This window comes from Salvia miltiorrhiza, chromosome 2, assembly GCF_028751815.1.
Source record: "Salvia miltiorrhiza cultivar Shanhuang (shh) chromosome 2, IMPLAD_Smil_shh, whole genome shotgun sequence".
Taxonomy (NCBI): domain Eukaryota; kingdom Viridiplantae; phylum Streptophyta; class Magnoliopsida; order Lamiales; family Lamiaceae; genus Salvia; species Salvia miltiorrhiza.
In genome coordinates this window covers 59,832,923-59,850,852 of record NC_080388.1, presented here as the reverse complement: position 1 = coordinate 59,850,852, position 17,930 = coordinate 59,832,923, and the positions used below count along the sequence as shown (strand labels likewise).

The window sequence follows — 17,930 nt, the reverse complement described above, 5'->3', positions numbered from 1 at the left end:
AATTTAATTATGTTTATGCTTTCTTTTATTATGTCTGGCTAGTTTCGTTTAACTGATTCTAGGGTTTGTAAATAGTTGATTGAATTTATGTGATTTATTTGTTAATACTTTTGTGCCTTCCAGTTTATGATTCATAATTCCTGGTGCTTAATTTCTTGTGAATTATCTGATCAATAGTTTACATGTTTAGCTATTAGGTTTGAGACCTAGCGGAGATAACTGTTTAGCGGATTCAGGAATGTATGATATGATTTTAACCTTGAGACCTAGCGGAGATAGGTGGATCATAGGGAGCTATTCTTAGGAGCTATTGGGAGTTAGTAGATTTTCTTGAGACCTAACGGAGATAGATAATTTACTAATCTACGATCGTTGCTGCTCTAGCGAGAGTAATTGATTAATTTAGTGATCTCTCATCATAACTGGATTAAACTGGTACATAGGATTAATAGATTAATTGCATAGATTTAGTTAATGAATTTACTACCCTAGGATCAGTTGCTTTTTAATATTCGAATTTTCCTACGTGCTTTTAATTATTGCTAGTTGCGTTTTAGTATAAGTATTTAAATCTCTTTCAATTTCGTTTTACTTGCATACTGTGAGAGTCTGTGTAGGAAATAGATAGAGTCATTTCGTTTTACAGTCCCTGTGGATACGATATCCGATTGCTGTTTATACTACGATTACACCGTGTTAGTTGCGGTATTTTTGTTGCTAATAAAATAGTGATCACTCATCAAATGTACTTTGTTTGCAGTTGATGGTTTCTGGTACATCTCCGCCAGAATCGCCAACATCTCCTTTGTTGACTTTGCTCCAGTCGTGTGGTAGGCAACGTTCCTGGACAGCGATAAACGTATTGCACTCATCGCCTTTCTGTCCAGCAGTTCCCACTCGTCCGGATCCATCTTATCTGGTTTTTCTTTGAGGGGCTGATGTAGATCTTTTCCATAAAGATAATCCTCGATCTGCATCTTCCAGAAACCGAAATCCGTACCATCGAACTTCTCAATCGTAATCTTTCCGTCGCCCATCGTAACTGCTCCCAATTGATAAACAAGATAATTTTCTCAAAGTAATTCTTTTCTGATGTGGAGGTTCAGTAATTACTGCAACCACAGAGCATACTAAGAATTACAAAAGAACAATCACTGTTCACAACGAAATTACTATTCATGATGAATAGTAACAGCACAAGAAAATTATCAGACCGCCACAAACGTGGCTCTGATACCAGTTGTTGGGAAATATACACAAATAATTCCGCCCATTATCAAATCGAAAGCAATATCAAAGATATAAATTATCTAAGACGGGAAAAATAATGACACCGATATTTAACGTGGTTCGGCCAAACTGCCTACGTCCACGGACCCACCCCAATATATTAGAGAATCTCACAAAAGGAGGAGTACAACAATACCACACTGTATTTTGTATCTGCCTACGCAGAGGCTATCTCTCAACTCACTTTTATCACTCGTGTATAACTTCCACACTGAAGTTTTCTCTCACAAGATTTTCTCTCTATCTCTCTATCTCTCTAGCTATCTGCTTTGATAGTTGTGTTTGGTGTGTCTTTGCAATGTTGTGGAAGAAGGTATTTATAGGCAAATTCATGGTGGTAGGTGGCAAATGGTGGAGGTGGTAGGTGGCTACCTACCTCCATTTTTTTACTAACAAATAATACTCCATAAAATCTGTAGATTCGAAGTCATGTTTATCCATAAAACATGCATAAGATAACTTCAAGATATCTACTAAAATGCAAGTTTGAAGGCTCTTGAATGTCTCAATTGTCACTTAGTACTATGAAAGATATTGTACTAACTATGTGAAATACATATGCGAATACTATCATTTGTCTACATAATGACAACATAATAGAGTAATAATTTACTCTAGCTAACAAGATACATGTAAATATATATGAATGTTAAATATAACTTGTAAAAAAATACTAGTATAATTTTTTTTTTTGAGTTAATATTACTTTTTTTAGGGGGGAGACCTAATATACTTTTGTTTTCAACATTTGAGACTTATTTTATTCATATCTCAACTTTCAAAAATTATCAATTTATCCTAATCTTTTCAATATGTATCAATTATATTATCGTAATAATATAGTGAGTTAGAGATTTTTGAAACTCAAAATTACTTAAAGACTTTTAAAGTTATTGGTTTGAGATATCCGCTTATGTTTTAAGTTATTATTGTTGGACGTCTGTTTTATGAATTTTCCACCTTAACTACGTTGTAAATATATGATCCGACAATCTAGACCATGAACTTTATAAATCATCAATTAATTTTGGTTTTAAAAAAAGTATCTACATTGTCCCAAGGATACAATTGATACACATTAAAATGATTAAGGTAAAATTGATATTATGATAAAATTGAGAAAATTGTCAAAAATTAGGACAAACGCAATATTAACCGTTGAAATTATTAGGGTAAAATTGATATGGTAGCGCAATTAAGTTCTTGTCTTAAAAAGGTAACTTTCAATTTGAAATTAATTTCAAAATTGAGTAACAATTTCAAAAAGGTAACCCACTAAAAATAGCTCGTTTTTCATTTAGGGTTGTCTCATTAAAGATATATGGCTCATTTTTATATAGGCAAAATTTAACTCATGAAAAGTTGTGTGCCCTATAATCTGTGTGCCGACAAAAAGTGAAACTTGTTTAGTAGGACGAAAGGAGTAATATAATTGAAGGTTTATTTATGAATTATATTTTTTCTTTTTATTTTCCTGTTAGAGTCAATGTTGACTCCGACAATGTTGGGACAAATGTTGATAACATTCGTGCTTTCAATGTTGGGTGGAATGTTGATAACATTCATGGTGTCAACATTTCTGGGTTTCAACCAACATTCCGGAGTCTGCCTTGACTCCATACTTTGACTCTCCATTGGTAATTGTATATATTTAATCTTTACCTTCCTTTCACGTTTTATTATTCTTTGGTTGTGGAATAAAGGTTTTATGCTTGTTGACCACGTTTTTAATAAGTGGAAAGGTGGTTTATCATGGTCCAAAGTGGTGGGCTGTTAGTTCCTACTTTTCAGGACCCATGATCTCTCAACCAACATTCCAGACTGGTCGACTGGCAGTTTTCGGAGGTGGATTGCAGCGGTTATTGGAAGCTTCTGGAAGTGGGAAGTGGAGGAAACTAACCACGACATGAAGGTCTATAAAAGCAGCAAGAAGCCTCATTCATCCTTACGTTTTGGGAGTGCGTTTTCACCGACCTAACATTCGTTCACAATCAACTCGTCACTTTTGTCTTGCTGCAAACATGACACCAGTTCTTCAAACCTTGCTTTGACGGAGGAGTCTTAGGCAGCCAATCTGTAAAGGCTTACTCTGTATTGACGGGAGGTCAAGGGCAAGAGTCGAAGTGCGAGGACATTGGAGCGTAGCAGACTGCTTTGTTCGAGTAACATTTGTTATTCGACTGTTTTGGTTTTCTGTGTTGATTCAACACTTTAGTGCAGATTCTAGATAAGTAGATTTATCTTAGGCAACCAATCTGTAAAGATAAATTACCAGAGAGATCTAAATTTGTACTTTGTATTGTTGATGATCATAGTGAATTTAGCCATGAGGCACTCACGGGTTATTTATAATCCGTGAAAAAAGTATTTCTGTGTGTTATTACTTTCCGCTGCATGTTGGTTACAATGTTATTAACATTCTGTTGATAACATTGCATCCAACATTACTCTTTTCTTTACACAGTTTTACTTTGTTGGTAATTTGGGGCACTAAATTCTTTCAATTTTTATCTTCTTCTTTTTTTGTTTTTTGTTTTTTGTTTTTTGTTTTTTATTTTTATTTCTAAAACAATGAAATTCGTCTAATTATAAAATATGTAATATGCATACCAAATTAAAGATCACAATAAGAGTTATATTTATTTAAAGATTAAAACTTAACGAAATTCTTTTCCTCTCATATTTTTTTAATAGATAGTATATTTTTTTTATTCTTTTTTATTTTTAATTTCATTTTTATTTTTTTCTTGTAACTTGTTTTATTTTCTATTTTTTTTTTGCTTTTTCATAATGTTTTTATTATTGTGAATTATTATTATTTATATTAAACTCAATTATATTCAGTTAAAATTATATATTTTATTATATTTATAAATATGATAATTGAGTTAAATCGATTTTATATGTAAATATAAAAATCATTTCGTGCATTACACGAATACGCTAGTAACATCTAAAACATGACAAGCAACCAATTATTTTTCGTGTCCTATTTCATCTAAAATTTCTCTTGATTTCGACTAAGGGGGTGTACTGGTTTGGGATTTTGTTGGATTGTTTTGGACTTTAAAAAGTTCATGGATTTTCGTGGATTTTGTTTTGGACTTTAAAAAGTTCATGGATTTTCGTGGATTTAGGAAATTCATAAATTCTATACAGAGTTTGGCTGACTTTTTTTATTTTTTTTATTTTCATGCAATTTCATCGACTTGATAGAAATTAGGAAGGCAGTATATCAGCGCCGGCTGGAGCCCAGCTACCGTTGGAACCAGAGCAACCCAGCGATCGCTGGAACCTAAGCAATTGTTTTCCTTGATTTCTTCTTGATTAATATAATTATTTCCCTCAAAATAAAATAAATAACATAACATATTTTAAAAATATATTTTCCTTCAAGCTCAATATGTGTCTATAACACGAAAACATATATAGTAAATCAAATCCTAAATAAAAAGATGAGACTGCTGACAAAAAATTTCAAAAATTGGAGTACAACATAACCATATTTTGCCACCTTAAAGTCTTACATGCTTCAGCAGGGTAATGAATGGCTATTTTGAATCACAATTCACAGGGGAGGCCAAATACCAATCTAGATTCGGCTTCAGCATGCTATTCCAAGAAATTCTTTGGCTATTCCCTCCAGCATATACCCACATATAAGTAAAAAGAGTCTCCCAGAGGTTACTACGAGCACTCCCAGCAGAAATCCCAAAATTATGCTCTTATATTCTTTCCTAAAGCTTCCCTATTTAATTTTAGGGTAAATATCATATTAAACCTTAAACTATTTCCATTTTATCAAAAATACCCTGAAAGTTTTAAAATGCTCTCTAAACCCTCAAAGTATTAAAGTTTTATCAAATATATCCCGCATTTATTTTCCGGTCACCAGAAATATGACGTGGCTCGTCGTATGACACCGTGTAATTTAAATTTTATTTTTTTTAATCCATGTCATTTTTTTAAATCCATGTCATCCACTCAGTCTCTCTCTCAACGTTTCCTCTCCTCCTCTCTACCGTCTCTCTCTCTCTTTGTTCTTAGTAATATCCTTCTTCCACAAACACACACATACACACGCAGTCAAACACAACAACATACACACACACTTGCCGACACAGACTGGCGGCAGCGCCTCCTCACTCCCCGGTGAAGGTTGCCGCCTCTCCGGCCACCCACGACTCTCACCTCTCACCCTTTATCTATCTCCATCTTCCCTTTTTCACCCTACACACGCACAGCCACCGCCTTCTCAAACGTCCGGCTGACAGCAGCGGCTGGCCGCCGCTGTTGCCTCGCCCTCAATTCTCGGCGACTGCAGCGGCCGGCGAGCCCTAATTTCAGTCGTCGCCGCTTGTATATCAAGCAGCAGCGCCGCCTGAAACCCTAGGCCCCAAATTGTGGCCACGATTCTCTCCCTCGACTCTACCTCCTTTGACTTCCGGCGAGCAGCAGCGAACCCCTGCCGTCGTCTGCAACCTTTCGGAGACCGACGGGCACGGCGACTCAGCGTGCTGCAGCGCCTCCGACGATGAGAGCGAGTTCGACTGGGAGTCGAGATCGTCGACCGAGGTCTCGGCGCCGGTGGACGCATGGGCAAAGCGGGCATCGGCGACCTGGATCTCGATCTTGGGCGGATTGTTGGGGAAATTGAACTTGGCGTTGCCCAGATCTCCGCCGAAGGCACGCGCCGCCTTCTCCGCCATGGTCAATCGGCGGCGGCGACCTGGATCTCGGCAGTAGAGGGCGGCGGCGACCTGGATCTCGGCAGTAGTTGGGAGAAATGGTGGCTTCTGATTTTGTGATTTTCAGTTGGACCTTTGATTGGATGTGTTTGATTGCAGTGGAATTTTGAAGGTAAGAAGAGAGAGAGAGCTTTGGACAGGGAGAGACAGATACGGTAGAGAAAGGGGGAGAAAACGCAGAGAGTGAGATGGAGAGCAGGATGACATGGCTTAAAAAATAGAATATAAAATGATATGGATTAAAAAAAATAGAATTTAAATTACACGGTGTCATCCGGCGAGCCACGTCATATTTCTGGTGATCGAAAAATAAATGCGGGATATATTTGATAAAACTTTAATACTTTGAGGGTTTAGAGAGCATTTTAAAACTTTCAGGGTATTTTTGATAAAATGGAAATAGTTCAAGGTTTAATATGATATTTACCCTTAATTTTAGGATCTCGATTTTATAAATATATACACCAGATCTCCTATATTCTACATAAAAATAATAATTATGTGTGGGCCCTACTAATTATAAGCTTAAAATAAATTTAGGGTGGGTGTAAATTTAAGATTGAATTTAGGTGGGTGTAAAATTTTTTGTGGGCCCCATCCAATTTAGGGGATCTGCTGGATGCATTTTTTATCTCATTTTCAATTGTTTTAGCCTAAATTTAGAGTTAGTGATGCATTTAGGTGATCTGCTGGGAGTGCTCTAACCGGTGCCGCTTTATATTTTTCTTCAAATATAAGCTATTTTCAATAAAGAATCCACATAAATCTCGTGTGATGAGGTGAGATTTCTCTCTTTGTATTTTTAAGAAGAATCCATAAAAATCTATAGAGTTTTAAAATTCACATACTTTTGGATACCTAAGAATTTTTTAAGACTTTCTAAAATCCATATTGAATACCTCTATATTTTTAAAGACTTTTAAAAATCTTTAAAAATCTGGATTAAATACCTCCAAACTTTCAAAGTCCAAAAAAATCCTAGAGACTCTACAACCAATACACCCCCCAAGATTTAAATCTAATAATAATCTAAGTGGGCAGATCCAAATCTTCACTTCATTTGAATTTCTCACTCTGTATTGTCCCGAAAACTAATCAAAACAAGTAGCGTCACAATTAGTTTTTTCTTTTATATTTTGATACAGACTACAATTTGGGTATAATCTGCATAATAAACCACAATCCGGAATTTGTTATGTTAATGAAATGAATCCAACAGTAACTAATGGAGACAATAATTTTTTTGAGAATTTTCATTCACGAACATAAAAGTAGTCGAACGGTGAGCAACAAAATCAATTAAGTTCGTCTTTTTCTCAAACAAAAAACATTCAAAGCTTTTCCCCAATCGATCCTAAACACAATTTAAGGTTTCGACACCTATGTCAATTCATTACTAGTTGCAATTATTTTATTTATGAAGAACGTCATCAATTACATATACAACAGGAAAAATAGAGATTGAATAAAAAGCACGTCACTCACGACTTAAAAGTACAACTAAAAATTACACATCTTGAAAAAAAAACACATACACACAGAGAGACAACTCTGAAGGATCTAACAGTTGTTATTACTTTAGTTAGAATCCAACACAGATTGGAACATATACGAAGCTGTGTTTCTCAATCAAAATCATAAAATAAAATACAAAAAACTAACGCGCAGCTAAAATTCAAAAAAACTTAAAAAAGGAGATTAGAATAACAAAGTTGGCAGGATTAATATATGATCACGTGCCACAGTCACGTGACCACACCGAAACTGTAACAACTAATCTGTAAGTCAGACTCACAACATGATAGTCAAAGAAACATCACATGATCCAACATGCATATGATTCCAACAAGATCTTAAGCACACACACACACACATATATGTATATATCAATGGACTGGATGAGCTCAATCACACTTCTAAATTTCACTACAAAAGCTAAACTCCATCACTATCGTGTCTACCCGAACAAACAAACACTGCTCACCATCAAAGTAGAGCACAGCATCAGTTATGAAGTCCAATCTGAGTGTGGCGGCGGCCTCGTTGCTTCTTGCGTTGGTGTTGATTCTGCATTCCAACGTGCAGGGAGCTCGAGCCGGGAGATCCCTTTTGGAGAGAGCACGTGCATCCACCTCGACCGTGGAGCTGCCTTCACAGTCTTTAAAGGGTTTGGATGTAAAACAGAGGAATCCATACAAGAAGGAGAAGTCGAGCTTCAGAAGAGTACCTCCGAGCAGATCGAATCCCACGCAGAATAAGTAAACCTCCTAACTCCCAAAAAAGTTGAAGGCCTTTTCCTCCATACACTCAGATGTGTTGTTCTTGTGCTAGGTCCAATCCTCCATAGGATGAGTGTCGAAAGCAACGGGCAGAGTGGAGAAGATAGTACCTGTCTTTGGCAGATTAGAATTCGCTGTTTTCTTCTAGAACAGGATCCCTTTGTTGCAACTTAGATTGCAACCAATTTTGCTGTAGCTGCAATTTGCTTTTCTAATGTAATCCATAGCTTACACATGTGAATACAAGAGCTTTTGATCCAGTCTGATTCCATTTCTTCAATGTGCCAAAAAACAAGTACAAAATGCGACAAAAATAAAACAAAACCGTGAGAACTATCCATATCTGTCAAGAGTAGAGTAGCTTTAAGTTAATCATTGATCCCAGCCTTCAGCTTCTTGTTCAAAGATTCTGATGAGCCCTCTTTCCTGCGCCGTTTCTTCTCATTCTTAGGAGCTGATGTCTTCCCACCAGGGAGAGTTTCTCCATCTTTTGATGTTTTATGCTTTTTGCTCTTGCTTTTGGAGAAATCATCATTGTCTTTGGGGAAACCTCGGGCTTTCGACTTCTGATCCCCTGATTTTTTCACTTTAGTCGATCCCTGGTAAGCCAGGAATGGAGTGCCGGATTTGGAAACAAAACCAGAAGAAAGGCCATCATCTATCTCTTTCCTTATGCCCTTGAACTTTTCCGCTTGAGTGATTTTGTGAGAATCCGAAAGGAAGTTGTCACTTCGAGAAGATTTAGCATCCTTTTGTCCAAAGGCTTCGTAGAATTCGTTGAAGACAGATTGTTTGGAAGTTAGCCTAGATCTCCATTGCTCTGGTCGTCTTGCAAATCTGTTACCAAAGCATAATAATAAGGTTCGTTAATATCACCAAAGTAAACAATATGTAATGTGTTCGTAAAATTCAAAAGATATAAAACATATATAGCAAACAATAAAACTAGCTGTTACAATATAGCATGTAATTCACATCCAGTGAGTCAAGGAAGCAGGAAAAAGTTAGGAAGACGAGAGCACAATCAAGAAAAGTAAACGTATATATTTACCCCTCAACGTCAAGTTTCTTCAAGAGATACGGGCCTTGTTTACTTTTAGACAGCTCTGCTTGGAAAGGTAATAGTTCCGACACAATTGTTTCCTTCATAGACATGTTACTGACATTGAAGCATTTTTCGATGGTAAATGCGCCCGATGGAATCACAGCGAGCTCTCCGAAATGTCCTCGAAGTCTTCAATTATCAAGCAGAAAACTCATGATTTTATATCAAATACGAAATAAAAATGACTAAGCACTGTGAGGATTGTGTGTTGAATAAAAACAGTATAAACAGGAGAGGTTACGGTAAGGAAATAAATAGGGCAGCTTCTTGTCATACTTGGCAACTATCTTGTACTTTTGCTTAGCAGAGATACTCGAAAGGAGAAAAGCCTCGATAACACGGGCGCCAGCAGGATCTTTTGACGCTTCAAGAACATATTTATCCTCTAACGATGTGATGCTGGTGAGATATGCTTTTATGAATTCCTGTAATACAGAAAACAATCAATGGTATTACCTTTTAAAAATTAAAATCATCGAAAATCGAGCAAGTAGAGCTAGGTGTCAATTTGTGGGCCAATGAATATAGAAAACATAGTAGCTCTTTATTCATTAATCTGTCTTGATGCCACTTATTAGTCATGCTATAAGTTTTATCTCATCAGGAAGTTATAGAAATTGGTTAGGCTTGTTTATACAAGTTAAAGATCATAGCTTTTAATTCAAAGCAGAAAATATAATTAGAGAAAAGCCACTTACACTAGGGTATTTGAAAATTGACTGCAGCATTAAAGAGCCCAAAACATGCATTTTAAAACCACTTGGCCAACTCCAGTTTTCTTTATCTACAGAATAGAGGTAATTGTCAAGAAATAATAGCCGCGGAATAATGCATGCAGAAGACTCATCTCTCGAACAAACAGCATCAGCAAGGGCTTGGCAACACTGTCAGAAACAACAATAGAACCAAAGTTAACAGATAAAAAGTGAACAACAGGAAGAGCAAATGTCTACGATGGAAGAATACCTCGCGCTGATTGCCCTGAAGTCTTTGACTGGCAGCAACAAGAGCTGCCACAACTCCAGCCCTTCCCAACTCAAGAAGCTCTCTAAATTTCGGACCCAGTTCCTCAAATATCAACTTTATCTGGACCCCAAAAGCATTCATTTAGATTACACTACTAACAAAACTAAAAGTTTCCGAGCAGAACTAAGATAGAAAAGTTGCTTGCTTTTTTGAAGTCGAACAAAATCTGCTAAGGATGCTGAGATTCGACAGACATAGTGACATTTAGAACATAATATGGTCAAATCAATGAAATGCTAAATATAGAGATGGTTTCCATATAAAGACTTAAGTATGACATTGTCAATAATTTTGCCAATTTTAGAGTATCCGTTTTTTTCTATTTTATTTATCTCAAAGAGTTTTGTATGACATTGTTTAAAAGTATTTGTCAATCAAGATGCCATAGTAACAAAGTTTACAATGAAATGACTGTCACATAAATCAGGTTAGGATGATATGGTAACTACACTTGTTGATATAGAACTTCACGGAATCTAAAACTGTTATTAAAGCTTCTAGTGTCACTCAACTTACATGTTCTTGACTTCTTGCATGAGATATCAATGCTTGTATGACAAAGTTCCCACAGAAATGCGACGACAGTCTAAATAAAGAATTCTTGAAGACTTTTGTGAATATCTCGTTGTAAATTGCATCAGGGGCCACTGCCAAGATGACCTGCAAAAATGGGTAATAAAATTTTTAGGAGGAGAGGTCGTTAGTACAGAGCAAAATGACATGTCCCAAAAGTGAATTGTGTTAAGTCTTACCTCCATCAAATGACTGTATGCATTTTCTTCCACTAAACGTCGAACTTTTTTAGCTGTCTTAACTTCTATGAGGTTTTCTTCTGATGCAGCTTCGGTAGGGCAGCCAAGGAGAATGGGAATTAAACGGATCAGATCCTCCTCTTGTCCAGCTAATAGTTTCAACGCAGTCTGCCATTTAAAAATTTGTATTTCATCAGATTTAAGAGAATCACTAACAAGTTGATATGAAAACTAGTGAACAAAAATCACACATAGTAGCAATGGATAATGGCGGTGGTGCATATCAAACAAAGTGATTGCACGAAAAGGTCAAATCATTAACATGCCAACACCAATCCTGTGCAATAAAATGGAAACATAGCAAAAACATGCCTGCAGAACCAAACTGCTATATTGATTAGCTTGTAGGACTGCCATGTCTGCCCTTGAAGGATCAACCATCTCCGATATGAGAAATTTTAATTGATCCGGGAATGGCTGGTTCTGTAGTGTTTTATGGCCGTCCACATGAGATGATCGCAGATTCAAACGTTCTGCCAGCACGACAGACGGGTTTGTGCTATGAAATTCCAACGAGTCCATGGGAACTCCTTTACAGAGACAAAGAAGTCTCCGCAGGACATGAGATCCATAACAATTGCACATTATTTCAACAGGATCCGCCACAATTGCCTGGTAAGAAGAAATATAAAGAGAAACCATTTAAATACTCGATATGAATGTTGCAGATGCTATCAACTAGCTCTAAAGTTCACCAGGAAATGTATCTGCGTTGGTTGCAAGACGATTATTACTTCGTATTAACAATAAGTGACTCCAAGAGTAGCAATACCTCGCATAAAACGGATAATGTCTCTGTGATGAGAGAGTGGCTCTCGTCATCCTCAAGGTGCCTGGCCAAAGACTTGAGGGCCGTTTCAGCTACATGGGAACCAGACCTGTCCATACAAATCTGGGAAAATTCGTCTGCGGAGCTTCGAAGAAAAGAACATAGGCGGTCCAAAGAGCAGCCTTCAAGAAGAGTTTGCATAGTGTGGCTAATAATATAATCAGTTGCAAGTTCCACTTCTTTGCCTCTGGCTTCTTCCAATGCAGTACCGCATATAACGGATCGCTCCTCCACATCCACCTCGGTGCCTTCTATTACATTTGTAATCTCCGAGAAGTACTTAGCCGTCTCTGGATCGACCTGCTTTCTACAATAAAAACAATTTACAACAATGCATCTACACTAAGGCACATTCACAATGAAAAAGGTACACACAACTAAATCCCCAAGCGAGAAAAGGAACCTGACAAATGACGCCTGAGATACTGATCCTCCCTTGTCCTGTGAAAAACTCTGAGCTCTTCCTGTAGCACCTGATGCACCACCGGATTCATTCTTGTTTGAATCATTCCGATGAAATCCACTTTCTTTCTTGCTTCCTTTCCTGCCCATTTTCCTCCGTTTACCAACATCATCATACGAAGTTTTACCTTCGCCCATCATCAAGCCGTCCTGAGATAAATTGTGTGATTTATGGTTTCTCAATGCCAATGCTCTCAAACCAATAGACACCATACCAGCCTCTCCAACACACTGAGCCCTATACCGTGCACAAAAACTGTGATTAGCTAACTAAATCCTCAACAGTTTACGGTTCAAACAATAGGGGTGACTTAAGATAGTTAAGAGTGTGTTTGGCTGAGCTAGTAAGTTGTTTAGGAGCTTATAAGCTCTTGAAAATTGTTTGGCAAAAAAAGCTCCTAAACATCTTATAAGATGTAAAAATAAGCTCCAACCAATGCTGTGAAAATCGCTGGAGGCGGCCGCCTTGAGACGCGCCTCAAGGCAAGGCGACGCTGAAGCGCACCAACATGTGCACCTCTGTAAGAATTTGTGTATGCGAGCCTCGTCGGCGAAAGGCGGCCGCCTGGACGCACGGAGGCTATGCGAGAATGTAGGGAATCGGGAGATGCGGGCATATTTAAATAAACGTGATTTCGGCAACAATTTCAAAATTTCAGACGTGATTTCAGCAATTTTACGCATAAACATGGATTTCAGTAATCACACCAACAAAATTCATTCAATATCTGAGGTAAAATCATCTTCCATAAGTACCTTTTCTTGAATCTGCTGCTGCGTCCCCAAACTCTGGAATTGAAGATGCAGACGAGGGAGAAGGGGAATTAGGGCTCAAGAAGGATAAAAGAAGGAGAAGGGGAATTAGGGCTCAACAAGCATAAGAGTGAGAAGGGGAATTAGGGCTCAATTAAATTATGATTAATTTCAAAACTGACCTAAAATTAAAGTCACATAAGTATAAAACACTAATACGCATACAGTGCACGGGAATATTACATGTATTATAAATTTAATATTGGGAAAATTGCACCTAAATACACAAACTTTGCCAAAAATCCAAATTTAACGCAAACTTAGGATTTTACATTTTAATACACCAATTTAAGAAGTTGTTCAATTTTGACACAATTTTGAATTTCGGCAACCGGAATATTGACGTGGCAGCCGGAATCGCCACGTCATCGCCACGTCACACACACACACACACTCCACCCTCTCTCTCTCACACCCCACTCTCTCTCTCTCCACACGTCAGCTCCCCCACCCCACCCCACCCCCCCGCGGTCGGACCCTCCTCCTCCCCCAGAACCGCGTCGCACCTCCCGCCGTCAGCCACTTCCCCCTCACCAACAGAAAGCCCCTTCAGCTTCATCTTCAAGACTGGAATCGGGCATTACGGGTCGCCGATCCGAAGCCCTCTCACCATGAGCGCCGAGTTCAACGTCATCGGCTGCGAAAACCCTAGCTTCTTCATCAGGTTCAAGTCCGATTTGGGCGATTTCTCGGTCAAGAAACTAATCTCTTCCGCCATCGTCAGGAAATTGGGGGGGGAAATCGAACCCCGGCGCCGCCGACGAGGGGAATTTCGTCAAAAATGTCGCCGCCCTTTTCCCGGCTGTTGAATCGAAGGCGGCGGCGGGCTGGCTGGTGAACGGGATAGTCAGAGGCACGGACCTGACCGCCACGACGGCCCTCCCGTTGCGAGATTGCGTGATGATTAATTTCCGGTGGGGGCTTAGGGTTCCGCGGAGTGGTGATTACGACGCGTTGGGGGTGCGGCGGCGGACTGGACTGATCGGGCGGGAGGGAGGGTTTGCGGCTGGGGTGGGGGGTGGGGTGGGGGAGCTGACGTGTGGAGAGAGAGAGAGAGTGGGGTGTAAGAGAGAGGGGGTGGAGTGTGTGTGTGTGTGTGTGTGTGACGTGGCGATTCCGGCTGCCACGTCAATATTCCGGTTGCCGGAATTCAAAATTGTGTCAAAATTGAACAACTTCTTAAATTGGTGTATTAAAATGTAAAATCCTAAGTTTGCGTTAAATTTGGATTTTTGGCAAAGTTTGTGTATTTAGGTGCAATTTTCCCTTTAATATTCTTAAACCTATTACTTTTTTTTTCCCTCAAAAAAAAAAAATACTAATATGCATACACTGCGACACACGAGAGTATACATGCATTGGTTGCATATGGAGTATTTTTTTTTTTAAGCTTTATATTTTAATCTTGACAAACTTTCTCGTCAGAGATAATTATGTGGTTGGATCAAATTCGCACTCGCGTTGGACTCGACCCTCCCCTCCCTTTCCCATTTTTACCCTTTTCGCCCCGGTCAATCAGACAAAATATCATATTATGTTATTAAAAGTGTTACTTACATATATAAAATTATCATTTGTAATGTATCATTATTTTTTATACAAATAATCATTTACTTTTAGGGTCAGTTTTGGGCCTATCGTTTGAGCGTTTTCTCAAAAATATCCTACCATAAACATAATTACAAAACAATACTCATCGTTTCATTTTTTCTTATTTATGGCCCGCAAAATTTTTTCGACGACCGGTATTTGACGTGTTTTAGCCAAGTGCCATGTCATTAGTACACATCAGTATTAAAAAAATAAAAGAAAAAAACTTAACATCAGTCTTCGGCCCATCGTTTGAGCGTTTTCTCAAATATATCTCACCCTAATCATATTTACAAAACAATACTCACCGTTTCATTTTTTCTTATTTGTCCGACGACCGGTATTTGACGTGTTCCATCATTTGACGGTATTTGACCTAGATCATTTATAAACATTGTACTCCACATCTCAACAACAAATAAAATTTGTAACAATTAAGAAAAATGAATGATAGAACAATACATGAATCTCTCACCCCAAGACAAATCTGTCAAAGTAGCAGGTAAAACTGGGGGCTCAAGACCGGGTAAAACATACAGCTTAAGCTTTTAGAAGTCATGAAATGATGATGGCAGGTCGCTTAAACTCTAGGAAAATATCACAAACACACATATTATATTCCACAGAGTGATACAAGCACAATAACAACAATATCGATGATTCTTATATATATTAGTGCATATATTACTAATGAAACGTCAAATGGTGGAACACGTCAAATACCGATCGCCGGATTATTTTTGCGGGTCACAAATAAGAAAAAAATGAAACGATGGGTATTGTTTTGTAAATATGATTAGGGTGGGATATATTTTAGAAAACGCCCAAACGATGGGCCAAAAACTGATATTAAGTTTTTTTCTTTTATTTTTTTAATACCGATGTGTACTAATAACATGGCACTTGGCCGGAACACGTCAAATACCGGTTGTCGGAAAAATTTTGCGGGCCATAAATAAGAAAATAATGAAACGATCGGTATTATTTTATAATTATGCTTAGGGTGGGATATTTTTAAAAAACAACTCAAACGATGGGTCAAAAACTGATATTTAACCTTAATTACTTGTATAAAGAAATATCATTTGCATTAAAGAAAAATATCAACTTTTTTGTTATTAATAATGTCATGTGTAGTGTATCTTCTATTTTATATAAAGTATAATTTGTTTTTATAAAAAAATTGCACAAGGATTACCATGATAACTCACACAATATATATGTTGTGTCCAAAAATTCGCTTCTAATAGAAAGTAGTAAAAAAACGCGAGAATCATGTAGAACTTAGGAATTTCGTATTGAATATTGAGTAATATTGATAAATCTCGGATGATGATTTTATAGTGAGGTTTACATGTATTTATAGGCAAAATTTTTAAGAATTTTAGTAGGAATATAACTCATTTTAGACTTATAATAAGACGTACTATAATTTTTCATATTTATCTCTTTCTTCATGATAATCTCATTTTTTATCGGATATATGATGATATTTAGGATAGCTCCAAATTCTGAAAAATGAGAACTTTTAGGCTATAAACAATGTTGTTATCGGTGAAATTCAGTTGGAATTGCTTTAATTTTCTGGTCTTTATCCAAAAAGTTTAGTGAGAGAAATCTAGATAGTTTTGAAATATCAATATCACAATTTAATATCTGTCAAGATTGTTCTGGTATAAAAAAACATGTTATATAAAACAAAAATATTTTATTTAACAAAAATAATTATGAACAAATTATTGATGAATTAGAATAGTTAATTATAAACTAAATCATGAATTTATACTTATTTTGCAAATTCGACTTGAATTTTAAACATTTGCAAATAAAAATCAAATTCGTATAATTTTTCCAATTAAGATTTCCTAGTACAAAATTTAAAAATAATACTATAATATTATCAGTTTTGTGCTTAATTGTACATTAAACGATGTCGACTATATTTTCTCTACTATCGGATCTTGGTCAATGGTGGTATTCGCATCATCTTTTTGACCGTCGAAAAAATCGAAGAAGTGTTAATTCCAAAATTTAGGAAGATTCGATATATATTTTAAAATGTTTAAAAGTGAGATAGAAATTAAAAAATAGGTGTAAATTTAAGATTTAATTTGTATTTTTTCCTTTTTAGAACAACATATTCTAATCGCTTCTCAAAAAAGAACAATTAACTCTCATTTTAATTTTCAAAACCTTATGTTTTTACTTGTGCATAATATTCTCTAGTTGTCTTTTAATTTCATTAACTTTCAACATATTTAGAAAGTTTAACTAAATAATTAATCGCTAATTTCTCTATTTTGGTTAGTTAACTCCACGTAACTTATTCGCTGCTAGATTTTAATTTATAATTAGTTTAATATTATTTAATTTTAATAAATAATTAATGAATTAAAAAATAGATAGAATATTATTATTATTTGAAGAACGTTTACAAACATATTTTTGTAATGTGATCATTTTGCAATTTTCTTCATAAAATACACTATAATTTAATACAAGTGGGTAAGTGGAGTATGTTGGGACACAAAAAGATATCCAACTAGTTTTGATGATACCAAAATCATTAGAATGTTTCGCTTGTCTTTATTTCTATTGCAGGTCCAAGTGTTCCAGTCCACACAGGCCCTGACTGAAGCTGCAAAGACTTTAGTTCAGTGGGATTAGGAACAAAAGACTGAAGACTAAAGATAGCACAATTGAAGCACAGTTCACTGAACAAACACAAGGACGCATCTCGACTGGAAGTCATCAGTCATCGGTCGAAGAAGTTCACACATTCAACATCAACCTTAAACTGAAGACGAAGTCAAGTATTAGTCAACATTCTACATCTGACTGAAGAGAAGAGTACCGGACACACTGCATTAAATGCTCAAGTACTACAACATTAAATGCCGAAGATTTGGATATCATCCGTATGTGTGCCAGAGCTCCCCTTTGCGTGTAAAGATGCAGAAGCACCATACTCTGAGG

At 36.8% G+C, this 17,930-nt stretch overlaps 1 protein-coding gene and 1 pseudogene across 4 annotated transcripts; both read right to left on the bottom strand.

The window, feature by feature from the left end:
• Positions 1-5,220: 5,220 nt before the first annotated feature.
• On the bottom strand, positions 5,221-6,468 carry LOC131010766 (uncharacterized; annotated as a pseudogene).
• Positions 6,469-7,736: 1,268 nt separating this feature from the next.
• On the bottom strand, positions 7,737-13,478 carry LOC131010765 (pumilio homolog 23). 4 transcript variants are annotated; one of them, XR_009096652.1, is made up of 12 exons: positions 13,308-13,472; positions 12,493-12,789; positions 12,033-12,396; positions 11,573-11,872; positions 11,201-11,368; positions 10,965-11,108; positions 10,389-10,508; positions 10,121-10,306; positions 9,699-9,847; positions 9,369-9,551; positions 8,266-9,154; positions 7,737-8,196 (listed from the first exon to the last, which is right to left on the bottom strand). XR_009096652.1 is itself a non-coding variant. In XM_057938431.1 (11 exons), exons 2-11 carry the CDS (start codon positions 12,762-12,764, stop codon positions 8,686-8,688), a joined length of 2,355 nt encoding a protein of 784 aa, XP_057794414.1. In that variant the 5' UTR covers positions 12,765-12,789; positions 13,308-13,478; the 3' UTR covers positions 7,737-8,685. The 4 variants fall into 4 exon arrangements, 2 of the variants coding, with proteins under 2 accessions (XP_057794414.1, XP_057794415.1); XR_009096653.1 differs by having other exon boundaries at positions 12,493-12,701; XM_057938431.1 differs by having other exon boundaries at positions 7,737-9,154; positions 13,308-13,478.
• Between the last annotated feature and the right edge of the window lie 4,452 nt (positions 13,479-17,930).

Bases quoted from the DNA above. Each gene is read 5' to 3' on its own strand.
- LOC131010765 (XM_057938431.1), bottom strand. From the start codon at position 12,764: ATGGTGTCTATTGGTTTGAGAGCATTGGCATTGAGAAACCATAAATCA. The intron at 11,873-12,032 runs GTATTGCTACTC...TCTTCTTACCAG, and splicing joins CATTATCCGTTTTATGCGAG to GCAATTGTGGCGGATCCTGT. The intron at 9,155-9,368 runs GTAAATATATAC...CTTTGGTAACAG, and splicing joins AAGAAACTTGACGTTGAGGG to ATTTGCAAGACGACCAGAGC.